The sequence below is a fragment of the Amphiprion ocellaris genome, chromosome 2, assembly GCF_022539595.1.
Source record: "Amphiprion ocellaris isolate individual 3 ecotype Okinawa chromosome 2, ASM2253959v1, whole genome shotgun sequence".
Classification (NCBI taxonomy): domain Eukaryota; kingdom Metazoa; phylum Chordata; class Actinopteri; family Pomacentridae; genus Amphiprion; species Amphiprion ocellaris.
Genome location: NC_072767.1, coordinates 34,460,057 through 34,478,406, shown reverse-complemented (window position 1 = coordinate 34,478,406; position 18,350 = coordinate 34,460,057). Strand labels below are relative to the sequence as shown.

Here is an 18,350-nt window from a genome sequence, read left to right as displayed (position 1 = left end):
GCATCTTTCATGTGACACCAGTATTCACACAGACAAAAAAACCAACACATTCAGATGCCATCAGATTTGTAAAATGGAACATGTCTGTGTCACCAGTAATGTGTCTTTGAATGTTTGTGACTGCCTGGATGACGCTGCATTGAACTGCATTGCAGCACAATCTGAGAGTGTTGGATCACTGGGCTTTGTTCTGGTGGAACCTCTGCGTTGGCACCTCCACGTATCAATGCACCAGACCCATTCAAGTGAATGAGGAAGCTGTCAGCTGATTTGGCTGAATATGTGAGCTGCCTTTTATGTCGAGGTGCTGATTTTTACATGTGTATTTAAAATTAACTGCTGCACTTTGACCTTGTGGATGTTGTTGTATTTTTCTCTTAACTCTTTTAGTCTTCAGGTCAAGAGTACTCTTTTGTTGATGTTGGGCATTAGTGTGCAGGTTGTCTCATATAGTTTGTCTTATTGGTTTTCATTAATTAACTAACATTAGTTCATTAATTCTCCCAGCTAGTAATTTTAAATGAAATTTTCTCCTGTCAACATGCATCATCCAGATTAATCAGCAGACATTAATCCATCCCTGTCAGCTTATTCATCACCAAGTGTCCAACATTTAAAGTCACCTGGAAGTTGTGACATAGTTCTGCAGTGAATCATTTAACCTACTTCACCTGTCTGAGTCAGTATTCTCCAGTTTCAGATCTCTGGTGGCTTTTAAAATAGGAGTATGTGATATTCCTCTGTGACCTCCTAATATGTCAGTGTGCCAGTTTTACTACTATGTCTAATCACACACTATTGTCTATTATAAAATAGAGATCAGAGAGGCTGCAAATTTAGGTCAGCATCACATCAGTTTTTGATAAACGCCTTTTTTTGAGTAAAAATCCGATGAAGATGTGCAGAAGAATTCATGCCTACTGAGTGGTACTATAAATATGACAAAAATATCTGCCGTGTTCTTATAGCTTCAATCAAAGCCATTGGAGCATCACGTATTATTCTTGCAGAAGAGCAATCAAACTTTCCATAATGACAATTTAGCTCCAAAGCAGCTTAAAACTGCCATTATCATCATTTAGCTGAACAAGCTTTTACAGAAGCAGCTGTGACAAGAGGAGCTGAGTTGCATTAGCATATGCTTTTGCAGCTGTACGCCGGGGAACTATTGAATGTGCAATTATTGGAACTATGCTCCGAAGCAGAAAGGGGATTGAAACTTTTCATCACTTTAATTACTTTTCTGTCTGTGGACATCAGTCTAATGAAAACAGACAAGATTTAGTTTGAGTTGACCATCGCGGGCCGTGATCCTTGAACTTTTACAGGCCCTTTACAGTCAAGTTTTTAAAATAATCAGCAAGCCCAAAACTTACTTTCTCTTTTGTGTTGTAGGTACATGAAATATTTGAATGCCACGCCTGCGACAAAAAGTTCATCTCTACCAATCAGCTAAAACGCCACATGATCACACACTCAGGTAAGAGAAGGCTGCAGTAAATAGATGATTTATGGATTTCATGCATCACCTTTGTTTCCTAAAAGCAGTCTCTGTCCATCTTTGAATGATTAGAGAAGCGGCCGTACACCTGCGAGATCTGCAGTCGATCATTCAAGCGTTTGGATCAGGTGACGGCTCACAAGATCATCCACAGCGAGGACAAACCATACAAATGTAAGCTGTGCGGGAAGGAGTTCGCTCACCGCAACGTCTACAAGAACCACAAGAAGGTGAGAAAATGCGCCAGTAATAATCCACTATAAAGATATTGAGAGGCAGAGTCGGTTCAAAGTTGTTATTAGTGAGGCTGTAATCAATCAGGGTCTCATTGGTGGCTGTTATCTGTGGGGTCTGTGGTCCTCTCCACCCCCGAGGTTCTCCCCATGTTTACTTTTGGGATTGAGGTGTCACTCAGATAGATGGTCGGGTGGGAGACAGACGGGTCCTGAAAGGGGGGAGTCAGAAAAACAGAAGCACTTTGAACTTAAAACCCCTCAAGCTGCTTGTCGTCATCAGGTCAACAAACCAAACTGGCTGCGGAGCCTCATGCAGGATCCTCTCACATTAATTCTAAGAAGCGTCCATGTTACAGACATGCTGATGCTGATGTTCTCTCTGCAGACACACTCTGAGGAAAGGCCCTTCCAGTGTGAGGAGTGCAAAGCACTGTTCCGAACCCCCTTCTCTCTGCAGCGTCACCTTCTCATCCACAATAGTAAGTACAACCACAAGTGTGTTCTTGGAAATCTGCCCACAATGCAGTAAAAGAAACACATAAGTTTTCTTTATGTCATTTATACAGCGTTGTGATGCTTATGTTATACAACTCAAGGTGAACTTATAGAAAATGTTCTGAACTCCTCGTCTGCAGTGCTACCTGTGCTGCCCTGTTGAACTTATGTCACATTCGTCCATTCGTTAGCCTTCGTTGCTAAGGTTGTTCAGTGGGCTGCTGGCTTGTTTTGCATATGTATTTGAAATTTTGAAAAAATCTGTGGAAAAGAGCAAGAACAGTAAGTGAAATCCAGCTGTCATTTTTCTTTTCTTCTGTTTCTCAGCTGATGCCTGCAAAGGGTTTGGCCAATCAGAATAGAAAGATTTTTGAATATGATTGCCTTACAGAGACAAACCTATTTCAGACAGAAAATGAACTGAGTCGATGCCTAAAGAGCTGATTTAAGTTTTAAACTGTAAGTCAGAATATAAACACTGTCCTGGAAATACTCATGACACGTCCCCTTAAGTTTGACAGAAATACTAGATTTTAGCCACCATTTGCTACTGATCATTCTAGGTGAAGTGAGTCTGTAGCTGCTACGCTACTGAGTGTATTTGATTGGATAATGACTCACATTTGTTTTGCCTCGATATTACATTGTTCACTTGTAAGAATAAAATGTGTTACTCTTCTCTTAAAAGTTGCACAGCTACACATTAAATATGTGTTTGAAAATTTGTTGTCAACCACCAAACCAAGTTTTTCGTGATTAAAAATAACACCAAGAATATAAAAATTTGGGTTTCAAAATTGTGAAAAATAAGATGTATTCTCTGCTCTGCTCTGCTCTGTTCTGCGGGTGACGACTGGCATCTTTCACACTAGTTTAAATGAACCAAGAGTTTGTTTTCACGTAATCAAACAGGTTAGATGTTTGACATACTGTGTCTGCATAGCTGTAACTGCCAAATCTCATACAAGATGACTCAGAATACAAGTATCATCTACTGTTTCATAGCTTGTAAAATGCTGAATCTGAAATGTAAATATTTAGTTTTTACTTTTTTTTAAGAGGCTTTGAGCAGGCTCAGCATAAATGTTGTAAAACACACTGTAAATACAGCATATTTTCAGCCCTTTGTGTCTGTGAACTTCATTATTTACTAGAATAAACTACGCTTACAAGACAGCTTACCCTCACTGGTGAGGATGTACTGCTGCAGATGGAACCAGATGTTGGTGGGACAAGAGAATGAAGGCTGAAGAGGGAAGTTGTCAGTTTGGCTTCACTCACAAGGACCAGATTATTAGTGGATCCCAGTTGTCTCTGATGAAAGTGTGTAAAATGACCTGATGTGAAATGGTCACAGCAGAAGCAGGTGTTGGTTGTAATCCTCAGGTGTCCATCAGTCTTTACAAAATCATTTAATCTTTAGCTCTTGATTCTTAAATAAGGAAACTGAGCTGTTCTTCAAATTCTGGTATCCAGGGAAGTGGTGTTTGCTGGATGGAGGTGTAGCTTGTTAGGCCAGAGTAGGTGCAGTAACTCATGATTGAGCTGCAGATCTACTGATGTTCTTCTGATCAGTTTTTTAGAACGTTATTAGGTCGTGCAACGTAAAGCTCCAGTTTGTCACTGAGCCATATTTTCTGGCCTGCCCAAAAACCCTGACCACAGAAACAATGATAGGCAGTTTAATCGTCTAACTCTGCAGTTCTGTACTGCATAGTTGGTGCTATTTTCAGCAGCTGCTTTTGGACATGCATATTGTGAAACGGGTCGAAGTCATTTTTAAAGCCGTTCTAATGTGTAAAATATTTGTAAGTTTATGAAAGAACATAATATTGAGAAGGGACAGTAAAACAAATGATGTTATTCTGATCTTTTATAGATAAAATGCAGTAACAAAATGAACCCAGTTCTTTGGTGCGAATGGTTTTTCTCCCTATACTTTGATTAAGCGATCTAGAATTGTAACCTTTAAAACCAGTCCAGTGAGTTTTACAGGCGATGCATTTTTATTAGCTGTCATCTCATCCTTACCCCTGTGGACATTTCCATTAGCAACAGATGTCACAGCCCCATCAAACGTGTCCATGCTGAGACATCAGTCTTCTGATTGCCTGCCCGTCCCTGGCTGCTGGAGTCTGACAGAAACCTTCTCCCTGGACAGTTGAGCTGCAGTTGGATGCAGCTCCGGTCCTTGAATTGAGCCAGATAACAAAGAGATTGTAAAGCTCAAGGCATTTCCTGCTGCTGTCTCAGGCGGCCGGCAACATAATACTAGGACTTGTATTATGTATCCAGTTCTAGACAGTATGAGGGACTTGAGGATAGAGTGTGTGATTTCACTGTACTGCAGGTGAGAGCCTGGACATGGCACTGAATAAATCTGACTGTCTTTACGGGTTAAAGCCGGAGCACCACTTGAACTCTCCAGCAAGTGGCCCACAGTGAGAAAATGAAGCCCAGCTGTCGTTGGACTTTCAGATGAAACTCATTTTCATTCTCTTATTCTAAACTTCTGACTTCTCTCTGTGAAGTGTGTTTGTACACGTGTTCCAAACGGGATTCTCCTCACTTTCTTGACACAAGTCTGTCATATTTAGCTTTTTTTCCCAACCTCATGAAAACCTATTTTTCACGAGCGAGATTTGTGAGTTTTGAAATCTTAATTTATATTAAAGCTGCATGTGCTGCTCTGTTTATGTTCAAGTTTCATTCACAAATACATGGACGAAGACGTTAAAGAATAAACTCACCCTGCAGAGTTTCAAATGTCGCTCTTTGAATCAGACGACAAAACATGACGAATGTAACTATGGTAGTTTTATTCAGTAGTCCAAATAACTTGGAAAATATATTTTCAATATTCTCTCTTTGCTGTGCTGTGCCAAAATAAAGAAGGTTTAACATGAAGTTAAATAAATAAAAAAAAAAACATGACTGACAGAAATAGGTAAGAGAATATTATGCAGGCGATGACGTTATACTGTCAATGTGACAATGACGAAAATCCTTGGAAAGTGACCTGCATTTAGAGCCTCAGGCAGCTGAGAAAGTGAGGGAGAAATTTCACAATTATGTAACTATTGAAAAATGTGCAAAAAAAGAGCAAGTAATTTTTCTCGCGTTTAAACTTTACATCCATTCACATTAAGGCATCATAATTTCTAAATCTTACAAGTGTTTCCCGCTTTGAAAATTTTAAGTCTGAGAACAATAAATGCAACAACATGCAACGTATGTGCAATTTACTGCACGCTTGCTCAACATGCTGTCTTCTGCTTTAAATCATTCTACACCTTGTATGTTCAGTGCTGACTTAGTGTTTGGGACTTGTTTGTCATCAAATTTAGTGTGAAAAACTAATGTTAAAGACGTTTAATGAGAAGTGGGCAACCCTCCGGCTTTGTCTTTGGGCCATCGACTGTCCTATAATGGCATCCATATGCCACTCAAATCCATGCCCTTAATTATGAATACCTTTAAGCTGTAATACAGTTTAAAACAAAGCATTATGTAAGAATTCATCCCCATACAGTTGTCATGAATAGCAAAACTATTGAGACCAGAACTGCTTTTTGTTCCAGACTGTAAACATGTATTGTTTCTGCTGTATATTTGGCTATTTTAACATGGGGGTCTATGGCGATTACTCGCTTTCTGTGCCAGTCGCAAGTGGCCATTTGAGGAACTGCAAATTTTTGGCACTTCTGTGCTGGCTGCTGCATATTTAAACCACTCTTTTTAAAATGTGTCTGGACTGAGAGTCATCATTCACATTAGTTGAGGCTAAAATTTGCTAAGACTTTAGTGAATATTTCTTTTAATTTTGCTGTAGTGGTCCAGAGCTTTGCTTTCTTTAGCTCTGGGCTAGTTCTGTCTCAGGACCACCATAGTCCACTTCAAGGGTCTCTGGAGGAGAATGTCCCCCACTTCAGAACATCCTCTGTGACACAGGTATGGGTGATTCCATGTCAGAGTAGAAGAAGTAGAGGTCACAAACTACCACACAACCTAAAAGAAGTAAGAACAAACAAAACCAATTGCCTTGGCCATGTATGGCTAAAAATGGAGAGAGATCCTCAGGAATTCTTTTCAGCTCTACCATTCTCAAATTTACGTTTTCTCTACAGGCAACAACAGCTGATTGTTTATGTTAGTTGAATGTTTGCTGCATAAAAACTTCTTCAGAAAGCTTGTTTCCGTCTTCTGTGAAGCACGTTAACTCTCTTATGGAAAAAATGTCAAAAAAACACCTCAATTCAGCATCATTTTTTATTTTTATGAAACTGAGGAATTTTTTAAAGAAGTTTGCAGTTTTCAGTAACTTTTGGTAACACGATGCATCAGAAGGTACATAAAAATATACAATGGAAACAGCTATTAAGCAGCTCGTGCCTCACATGCCTTTTTAAGTTTTTTCAAAGTTATGTAGTGGGTGGAGTTGAGCTCACAGCTAATTTAAGCTGAAATCAGAACATGTGGTTTTTGCATGAGGCGCAGTACATTTATGTTGGGTCAGTTGTGTTTCGACCCTATTTTAGGTTCCTGAGAATAATTGTTTGTGTGCGTATAAATTAATATCTGTACATGTGGTTTACTATCAGACTGAGGCTCTGCTCCATGTATTAATGCAATCGTGATATGAGGGTGTCATTCACCTTAATTGTTGTCAAGTGGATGTTTCAGTGTGACTAAGAACACAGTGAACCTTAGCTTCCGCTGGTGTTCCACTTTATTAAACTGACTGTCATTGGCTTTGGTAAGAGGAAAATGAGCACAAGCTTGTAACTGTTTGCTCCCTCTATCTATGCTGCTGTGCAGAAATTGAATGATCTCCATATAATGGAAACATGTCCCCTTCAACAATAGAGGCTGTTGTGTGGAGGCGTGAAGGAAAACATCAGGCCTCATTCTGCGAACAGCTGAGATTGTGCCCCGACATAACTGTCTGAGTGCTGTCTGTGGAGTGATTAATAAAATCAGGCCTGTTTTTCAGTGCACTGTAAAAAAAACAATAAAACAGAACAGCTTGAAATTCAGACCAAACCTATGGTGGAGCAGTTTGTTTTACTGTTTCCCGTGGGATGTGTTTGACTACAGATAGACAATAAAAACGGCTTTTGTTAAAAAAACAAACAAACAAAAAAAAAACAGAACCCAACCGTTCTGAAGTGCATTGTTTGGGGTTTGTCTGTGCAATGAAATGCCCTTCCTTTGTAGTTTTCTGCCCACACAATCGCCCCGGTGAAATTGGGTCCCCTCTTGCTGTGCGTGATGACTGTGTGTTTAGAAGCACAACAATGGCTAACTGGAAATGGCTCTTACAAATGCCCCGTGTGTCCCTGCTACAGGTGAGAGGACATTCAAGTGCGACCAGTGTGACGCTACCTTCAAGAGGAAGGACACGCTCAACGTGCACATCCAGGTGGTGCACGACGGCCACAAGAAGTACAAGTGTGACCTGTGTGAGAAGGCCTTCGTCACTCCGTCTGTCCTCAAGAGCCACAAGAAGGTGAGAGAAAAGAGCTCGAGCCAGACGGCCTCAATCACAGGCGCTGATTGCACGTCTGCTGGGGCTGCTGTCACTTTGTCCTGAAATTGAGTTCAGACAAAATTGGTGTTGTGTTTATTCGAAAAGAGTTCAAACGTAACAGTTAGAAAATACTTTATGAAACCTTACAAAATGGTCTTTATATAGTAGCAAAGTTTAGACTGCATTCTGAGTGAAAGGCAAAAGTAATCGAATTTCACTAAATTACAGTTAAACACGATTTTCCGTCATCCATCATCCGCCATCAAACTAAATTTACAAGTAATGAAGTGACTGCATAACCATCCACTTCACCAAAACATTTCCATTGTTTCACAACCAGCCTCGCTCCTCGTCTTGTGAAAGACTTGGACGATCAAAACTGCCGGAGACATCCGTCTTGACCGTTGCTGCCCATGAAGGCCTGGAAATCAATTCCTGTGTTGATTAGAAATGGCAGTTAGTCCATTAGCTCCGCAGGGTCTCAAAACCCCAAACAGATCTCTCTGCAGATTATGAGCCCTAAATCTGACAACGTCCGGTGTGGTTATGGATCAAGATTGAAACCAAACAGCTTCTTGGCACACGGCAAAAGGAAATGTCTTGGAGGTTGTCTCAGAACAGTAGGGCTGAAGACAGGCATGTTGAACCGTCTCACTGCTTACAGTGTCTGGAGGCTGCTGAGAGATCTGGCCTTGATCAAAGTCAGGTTGCAGAATAGAAGACAACTCACTGACTATGTTTACATGTGTAGAGTAGCCCAGCTTGTGGCCTTACTGTTGTTGAAATCTTACTTAATGTGCACTCTGCAAATGTTTGTCTGAGAAAACTTGGCGCCTCAAATAAATACAAATAATTATCACAGCCATGTTCTAAATGGAGCTCGGTGCAACGTTTCCGATTCAACACGCATGATGAAAATCAAAAGTAAATGGTGAAGGAGAAGTATTTTAACATCATGAAATATCTGACCCACAAATTTACCTCTGTCTTTACCCTCGGAACCCCAAGTACTTTTCGGGCTGTATGATGTACTGACAAGTGCAGATTTTTATTTTTTTTTTACAGAATCTGATGCAAATGGTTTATTTATTGGTGAATTTTTTGGTGAAATAATTCTGAGGAAATATCACAATTTAAATGTAATCTAGGCAATTTTCCCAGCGGACCTGTTTAATCAGCGGACATGATTAATTGATTATTAACTCAATTTTTGTTTGTTTTTTTTAAATAGTTTCTGGTTATAATAAACTGTGTATTTATGGCTGTTTTCTGCAAAGATAAAATGTCTTTCAACCCTGCCAGCAGATTTTTGGGTTCAGAGGGTTAAATAATTAACCTAATGATGCTGAATGACTAATATTAATTTAAGATTTAAAAGATTTTTTTTTCAGTTATTCTCGTTAAGTCAATGAAATAGCAGAAAAAAATATAAAACTCAGTTGGTATATTTTTCCATACAAAAGTCCAAAACACAAATTTAAAATGACAAATAAAGGGGAAAATTCTCATGTTTCAAAAGCAGGAACATGCAAGTTTTGGTCGTATTTTCATCAGAAAATGACTAAAACCACTAATTGATTATGGAAATAGCCGCTTGTCTAATTGTTTCCCCTTTCCATTTGGATCGCCCGGTTCGTCTCTGAGCAGAAACAGATGCATTCACTGAGTGAATAAGTCAAATATTTGGAAGTTTAGTGTCCTGAACAATGGACTGGTGACCTGTCCAGGGTGTCCCCTGCCTTCACCCTAAGTCAGCTGGGATAAACTCCAGCCCCCCCGCAACGCTAATGAGGATTAAGTGCTGTATAGATGATGGATGGATGGATGGATGGATGGATGGATGGATGATGTCCTGAACCCTTTTAGTCTTGGCTGCTGTTTCCATTTTTTGTCTGCTTCAACTGTAACTACATGAAAAAACAATATGTTTTTTCAGCCCAGTTTAAGCCATTTCAGTGTGTGCTGCTCTGATGCACAATTATATTACAGACAATTGAAAGTTAAACAAGTTTTAGTTTCTCATCTGTATTGCCTTAGGCAGCAAAAAAAAGTATCAACTGAACACTTTAGAGACCTTTGAATGTTAATCTAATGTCAGTTTATTTAGTGGCAGCAGTAGAAAGAAGTAACATTTGTTTGAATAAGAAACATAGATGTCAAGATGAAAGATGACACTGAATGACTTGCTGAAATAGATGTTTTTGCTGCTGTGCAATCACATTCTTTTTATCCTCTAATGCTTAAGGCCAAACAGCAGTTGCTTGTGTACATGAACAGTCACATATCAGGCCGGAGTTATTTGTGGAGCGCTCTTGTGTTGCAGTAAATGCTTTCTCCTCAGTGATCTTGGATTTGTGTTATATGAGAGGGTGTGTGTGTATGTGTGTGTCAGCGTGTATGTGCATTTATTGTATGTTTTGTACATTGTAGAAGGTGGTCTCACCTCTGTCAGCGCCAGGCTGGAAGAATGCATGTATGAATGAAAATTGCTGGGGTGCTATTTTAGTACCTGCAAACATACAAATTATTTATTAAAAAAAAGCCTTTTGATAATTACATACAACTCCCAGCAAATTCCGCACTAATCTGAATCCCCATGTGAAATAGGAAGCATGCCTGTGTGTCTATGAAGGTGATATTTTCTTTATTGTGCAAGCAACATGCTAAATAATGCAGCATTGATCCATCTGGGACACATGTGTTTATATAAGTGGATTTATTTCTGCATGATTGTGCGTGAGTGTGTGTTGGTTGATGTGCATGTGTGTGTGTTTCTGTGGGAAGATGTGTGTGTGTGAGTGTGGATGGAGCCTTTGTAACGAAACACCCGAGGTGTCAGAGGGACACAGTGGGGTGATGGAGGAAAGGATGGGGCCCGGAGAGGAGGTGTTCCTGTATTGTTGTACTGCTGTTGAAACTGTCGCTCTGAGTTTGAGCCTTTCATACTCACAATTATTCTCGGGAATTTACAACAGACCTGGAGGAGGAGGAATTCAGAGCGGACTTTTCAACAAGGCAAAGAGGGGAAAGGAGCAGAGTGGAAATGGGGGAGGCGGGATGGAGGACGCCGTACACTCTTTCCACATGTTCGTCTTGCCTCTTTGCATGTGTAGCCCTCATGCGTCCACGGAGCTCAACACCGTGGACTGCTGGGAGGTGAAGGGAGAGGAGGAAGAGGGAGGAGGAGGAGGAGGATGAATGCATACGTGCACCCTGGCCTTTAGGCCTCTTGGGCTTATGGACCCGGGAAAATCTGCATCGTCTGTGTTCTTTGATCCCGACTTCAGCGCTGCTCACACAGTCCACTGTCATGTGAACATGTGCATCTCCATTCACTGAGTCTACCTCTGGTGCATTATGGAGGATGAAATGTTGTTTGTTCTTGACCCAAGAGCATAGTTCAGTTACAAGCATGACATTTAAAGTGGAATGTAGGATCTCAGGTTGTACAAAAATCAAATTACGGTTGTTTGAAGATACTGTATGAAAAAGCTTAATTTACTGATAATATTCTGATGACTATCTGATACAAATCAAGTTATCACAGTAGATCACAGTTTACTAATGCAGGAAAGAGGATACAAATGTTTTCCTTAACATTCACCATATGTCCGTTTTATCATTTCTCTGCCAGACACACACGGGAGAGAAGGAGAAGATCTGCCCATACTGCGGACAGAAGTTTGCCAGCAACGGCACGCTAAGGGTCCACATCCGCAGCCACACAGGTCAGTGGTCCTTCACAGGTCAATGCCTTGTTAAATGGACCTTACATCACCTGCAGCTTCGGAGTGAAAGATGTGGAGTATCATATCAGCAGATGTCCGTAAAATGTTCACACTTAAATCTTCAGATCAGTACAAACGGAGTAATTTGTGCTTTAATCAGATTCAGCTTTATTTTTTACTTTATGCCAGTGCTGCAACAAATAATCAAGGAAAAAGTAAAAATATCTGGTTCTCGCTTCCTGAATGTGAATATTTTCTGGGTTCTTTCCACCTGTGTGACAGTTGAGTGACTATCGTTGACTTGTCGGCATAACAAGACATGTTAGGATGTCATGTTGGACTTCTGGATGGTGATAGACATTTTCCACCATTTTCTGACAACTTAACTGCCACATTAACTCATGAATCAATTGACTGGAGGCCTAATTTTGAATTTAAATGTTCTTCGATTTCCTGATCTTGGTGCCATTATTCAAGTACATAATGCCAGCCGGTCACACATTTAATTGCCCGTGTTAAAGAATTAGTTTCACATTTTAGTTAATATGGTTATTAAGCGTCTAGATCTAAATCAAGAATCCAGCGGAAACAGCTAGCATTTCCACTAAAAGTGACTAAATTAAAAGACAACATCCACCTGCCAGCAAATGCAAAACTCACTGAACATGTCATGTCTATCCCACATCCAGAACTACACATAACTCCCTGTAAAATAGCCATATTGTTGTGTTTTCACTTGATTTTTTCATGCAAATTAAGCAAATGAAATATTAGTATGCTAAGCTAAGCTAAAGCTGCTCATTGTAGCTTCATAGTTTGGCAAACAGATTTCAAACTAGTTTCAGTTTTCTCAAATAAATGTCTGTAGCATTCAGACTTCAGTCTTGAGATCAGTTCAAACTGATAAGGAAATTGTGACGCCATGCATTTGAATATTTTCTGATTTCATTCTTCCTGACGGTAAACTGAGCATCTTTGGGTTGTTGACAAAACAAGGCGTTTTAGGATGTCGTGTTGTACTTTTGGAAATACTGAGCAACATTTTTCACTATTTATCTGATGCATCTATCATGTTGATTGAAATGTGTGTAGTGTCAGTTTAAAGTATGGTGCCATTATTCAAGATTATTGCACGTTAGTCGCACATTTCATTTGCCCTTGTTATACAAATGGTTTCACGTTTTGGTAAATATGATTATTCACTTCTTTAGATTAGAAGATCAGTGCTACTCTCAGATTTCATGTCTGCGCTTTTGAAATATGAAGCTACGTCCAGCAACTAGGTTAGCTTAGCTTAGCATAAAGAATGGAAACAAGGGGAAAACGCTAACCTGACTCTATACAAAAGTGACAAAATCCACCTGCCAGGAAAGCCTGTTGATTGAACATATTATCATCCATATCACACCTAAGAAGGTGTCTGGCACATAACTTCCTATAAAACCACCAGGCTGCTGTTTTTACCTTTGATTTTTGTGCAAATTAAGCAAATAAAATATAAATATGCTCAAATAAACTAATCAACAGCTCACTGTTGCTTCACATTTATCAAACAGACGTCAAAGTGGTATCGATCTTTTCAAATAAGTGTATAAACCAAATTTGGAACTATTACTTCAGGTCCTTGTCTGTTCCTGGCACAATATTGATGAACCCAAACACCCCCAAATAACACCTAATCCTGGACTAAATGCCCCTCTCCTTCCACCTTCACTCCATGCACTCTGCACAGATCAAGACTAGTTCAAATGAATGAACATTTTAATGTTAGAAAATTGCAACACGTAGCGCTGCTTGTGCCAGCCTCGGTGCCGCCGCAAAAATAAAGCCCTGGATGTTCATTAAACTGCCTTAAACTGGAAAGCTACACATTCCTGTGCGTTTCCTTACCAACAGACTGGTGCAGAGACCTGGCACGGCCACACACACACTTCTTGGCCTCGCTTCGTCTTTTCATGTCTCTCTGTTTCTATGCCCACTCCTGGCTATCTTCTTCCTTTCCTCACTTTAACTTCATCGTGTCTGTCTTGTCTTTGTTGTCCTGCAGCTACAGACTCACCTGTTGTAAGTCTCTGAAGCGAGTGTAGTTTAACTAATTTCATCAGCGTTTAAATCATCAATCAGCTTCTTTTCCATCCTTTTTGTACTACTGGATCTTACGGCAGAGCTCAAACTATAATCGATTGCAGCAGTATTTATGAGGGCCCATCAAACCTCCTCTCCAGCTGTTGTGTAGGATTAGTGTGTCAAAACGTGTATATTTGGTGCATTGACAAGGCTACCACACTTTGTCAACAGCTCCCTTTGTATCCGTGTGTGTGCAGGCTGCCTATGTGTGTGTTTGCGTACATGTGTATGTGTGAAGGACAAACCAACAGAAAGAGGGAATGTATACCAGTGTGGTCCGCGGCCCAGTCTGATTGTATTTATATAGAATAAACAAAAGAGAGGAATGCTGGGGGAGGGGTGGGAGCCGAGGGGACACCTCAAAGAAAGAAAGGAGCAAAGAGAGAAAAGACCACTCCAAGAAAGCATCCAGCAGGATGACCCTTGACCCTGACTGGCTGTAAATCTGTCCCCTCATTCTATAGACTTGGGCTTTTTTTTGTTTTGTTTGTTGTGTTTTTTTGTGTGAGGGGGAAAAAATAAGCTCTGGTTGAACAGTCGTTCCCTGAGCGACAAGAATCACTTCAGACAGATCATGTAGCTCATCCGTGGGTATGCAGATTGTGTTCTGAAATCGCCCAAATCAAAAGAAAAAGCCTGTTAATGTAAGGAAAATCTTAAAGACGTCTTGTTTTTCACTGAGCGATGTCTTAAAGAAGGCCACCAGCTGAGGCAGAAGCCTTTAAACCTGCAGCTTCTCTGGATGGCCGACAGGAAAGCTTCATCTTGTTTGTCTTCCTGCTTCACAGGAACAAGTCAGCATTGATTATTTACCTGTTAAACACAGAGGACTTTGTAAGGATTCCTTGGAGATTTCCTTCCCCTATCATTTTACCTTCAGAGCTTTAAGAGAGAAATGGGCGAGTAGTGGGAGTGAAGTGTGAAAAAGATTAAAGAGAAATTTGAAAGAAAAATCTACCTGGGAGTATTGAGGGGTTTGGACAATGTGTTCTGTATATTTGGCTTGGATTTAGTTTCAATCTAATTTGGTTAGAACATCGTGTTGAGCTCAAACAAATTAGCTGTAGTGCCACAGAGGCAGGCGTCTTCTCAGAAACGCTGCCTTTATGAGATCACCGACAAGCCATAAAAACTGGAGCTGTCAAAAAGCTGGATTTTGTGGAACTCAGTAGTCATGATGGATGTTTCTATCATTTTCTAAATTATTCTTTTTGGCCCCAAGATGGAGCAAATATGTTCTTGTCCACATCACAGCTCAGTGAAAGCAGATTTTCCCACCATGTGTGCCATGATGTGGTGAATAACCAAAATGGGGTCATGAAAATTATTTGTGCCAAGGGAAACGCTGACAGAACCCAGTGACTTGCTGTCATACTGACATCATAGGACATGTCATGTTGGCAGCGGTGATCAGTGTTAGCCCATGAGCAGCATTACAGCAAAGCAGTGTGTGCATTTTAAACCTGAAAGAAACAAGCTTCATATGCAGTCGGAACAGCAGGTCTCCAGGGTACTTGCACATGTTCAATAGCTAAAAAACAACCATTTGTTATAAATTTAGGTTTGTTGTTCATAATTATTCTCATAGGCAACAGATTAAATTGTTGCTTCCTGAAAGCCGAACAAGCAGAGACATGATAAATAAACAGAAAATAGAACTTTAAACAGCTATCTATGATGGGATGCATCAACACACAATGTTTTACCATTTGAGAATGGGTTGAAAGTAATACATGGGGCCTCACACATTCAAAATCTGACTTAAATTCCCTCAGGTTAATGTAGATGCTACAGCAGAACAAAGTTAAATACACAAAGAGATGCTTGAAACAAGATCATTGTAACCAGATGTAACATGATGTTAGTATTATCTTACAGAATTCACTGTGTAATAAATTATCTAATTAATGGGAAAATTTTAAATGATTCATTCAACAAAAATGAGATCCAATTTCCCGCACTCATAATGATAATTAATTAAGGTTTCAATTGCAAAATAAGTTTTAGAATCCATCAGTGGCTATTAAACTTTGGACCATACTGCTGCCTGGTGCCACAGCGGCTCTTTCCATAAAGATCCTGTCATGTTTACATTAAACTGTTAATATAAAAGCATCTGCAGTCAAGCAAAGTAAAATCCCCTGAAGTCATACCTACTCTTGATCCAATCAATGGATCAGAGGCTAGCCTTAAATGAGTTTTAAAAAGATAGAAAATGTAGCTTTTTTACTCATTGTAACCTGGTTATATATTGAAATGATAACAAGAGTCTCAGTGCAGATCAGCAGCTCATATTTATTTGATTTAAAAAAAAAAAAAAAAAAGAATATATCAACTTGTGATCCCAGCACAAGGACTACTGAGGAATATAACATCTGAGATAGCTGCTGTTTTTAGATGATCCGCTGTTTTAGTTGTTGCACTAAGATATTCAAAGTGTTGTTTGTAAAATTTACACTCCTCTTTATGGCCTTTAATGTAAGCAAAATACAGCAAAACCCATGACTTCGTAGACCGTGAATTATTATTAGCCAATTTCAAGTATACATAAATAAGTCAGACCCTAGTCTCTGATCAGGTACAGTTCTCAGTTTTATTTCTATCTTTTGTACAGTAGATATTGTTAAAACAGTATTTTGTGATATGTAGTTTGCAGTTATAATGCAGGGATTTCGTGTGGAGAATCAATAAAGTTCCTCCAGCTGCCAAGAATAATGGATTCATCCAGGAAGCCTATATATTTAGTGCTTTTCTCCTTATGGACTTATAAAAACTATTACTTGTTAGTGTCAGACCAATGAAAATGTAATCAGATGAGAGCAAAAATACCAAACAATTTCCCTGGACACGACAGAACTTTATAAAAGTCACACTTACATTAAATTAACCTATGTGTGAATGAAAGAGAGTCATCACATTTTCAGTTTCATGAAACTTGGAATGTTAATAAATGTGACATTGCTTTTGTTTCACATTGTTAAGTACAGTTTGTGATTTACACCCACACTGACAAGCTGAAGAGGCAGAGGTCTCAGTGGTCCAGGCCACCAGGTAATCATCATTATCAAAGCATACGGTCTTTTATAAACAGGCTGTATGCAGGCAAACTCCTAGTGTCTGCTTTTGCTCAGATGTAGGTTGAGGAGTGGCTCGCTAACATTTGCTCCGACTTTGCGTCAATGACTTGAAGGCGTGTGTTGCAGTTGTGCTATATGTAGCATCACAACATGAGTAAATCATTGCCATGCGAACCTTAGGCAAGAAGACATCTGTTGTTTGAGCAAATATGGCTTTCTCAGTAAGACAACAAATGATATTAAACAATACACAATGAAATACTTAATGCTGTTAACCCACACCAGCCATACTGCTGGCACTGCACAGGGAGTATAATTGTCTTGATGACGTTGTCATTTGTTATGGCGATTATAGCTTTCGACGGCCATATTTTGATGTTTAATAAAGCTACACGTTGGAGCTGTAAGTGATCTTGCAACAGGACAGCTGCCCCGAAACTGACATCTGGCAGAACTCTGAAATCACTGAACCTGTTTACGTACAGATGACTTTGTTTGTCTTCATTGTGGTCATGGTTACAGTCTAATTCAGCAAAATCGCCATGTAGTGAATTATTGTCTGTCTCTATAGGGCCTCACCACTGCAGACTGACTTGTTTTTGGCTGCCGAGATGCTTAATTTGTTTTTGAGACACGTGTCAGGTTCAGATCTGCAGCATGTGTGGCGAGACTCGGGCATGGATTCGTCTGATTAAGTTGCTTCACACGGGCGACTTTAGACGAATAGTGTGAGGAAGTGGAGAAATCTACAGAGACCCAGGCCATAATGGAAAGGTCAAGTGTAAAAGTTGTTGGGCGTTTCTATTGCTCATCAAAGGCAATCTCTTATCATCTTCAACACACTGATATCACATTACCTCTGTGGCCCCTGTCGGCATGTGGCTTAGGCCGGAGAGAAGGACAGTGGAGGGCCACTGTCTGCCTGAACTGGAGGAAGCTGGGAATTAATTTCTGACGGACAGCACTAATGTCTTTCAGACCGGAGCCCCGAAGCTACAAAGCGCTCTCCATAACACGAACGCTGTGCGGCAGGCAAAAACGACAAAGCCAACCATCTGCTAACCAGACACACGGTTGTATGCGCACACATATACAACACACAAGGGGTGCCAAACGGATCGATTAGCAGACAAGGAGTGTGAGGGCCACAGCGGGGGGCGGGGGAGACACCCAGGGTCAAAGAGATGGTGTACTGTTTCAGCACATGCTAAATCAGTTACCATCTCCACACACATAAAGCCCTGGCTCAGTGCTGCAGCCACCCCTCATAATCCCCAAACAATCTGGCTCAATCTGGAGAATAAGTGGAGGGTTTCTAGTTACAGTAACACTCAGCAGAACAGACACTGAGCCCCTCGTACGAAGACCAAAGTTGCAAGAATTTTACTACTTAAGTTTCCAAGTAGCATTTGTATATTTCCTGTTTTGCAAAGACACTCTGAGTAGCTCTAGTTTGATTCCAAGCAGGCTGAAGCACCAATACTGTTTAAAAAAAGTAGTTTTGAGTGTGATATTTAATAATAAGTGACCATATTTATGAGTGATAGCTGTCAGAATATTGAAGACCATCATTTTCTGTTTGTGTTCTCCAAATGAGACGCGCGTGCTCAGAACTGAAGAGTGTGTAGGTTAAGTAGGCAAATTGCTGTTCACTTA

General features: G+C 40.2%; 1 protein-coding gene across 3 annotated transcripts in view; it reads left to right on the top strand.

Moving 5' to 3' along the window:
• The window catches only part of prdm5 (PR domain containing 5), a 47,034-nt gene that overhangs the window by 11,092 nt on the left and 17,592 nt on the right, over positions 1-18,350 (top strand). For all 3 annotated transcript variants that reach the window (XR_004847068.2, XM_023266957.3, XM_055004095.1), the window contains exons 9-13: positions 1,396-1,480; positions 1,574-1,731; positions 2,123-2,216; positions 7,581-7,741; positions 11,397-11,490. Coding sequence is in view for 2 of the 3 variants with exons in the window: in XM_023266957.3 (XP_023122725.1) it covers positions 1,396-1,480; positions 1,574-1,731; positions 2,123-2,216; positions 7,581-7,741; positions 11,397-11,490 (592 nt within the window). In the remaining variant the exon portion in view is untranslated. The remainder of the gene's footprint in view (positions 1-1,395; positions 1,481-1,573; positions 1,732-2,122; positions 2,217-7,580; positions 7,742-11,396; positions 11,491-18,350) is intronic.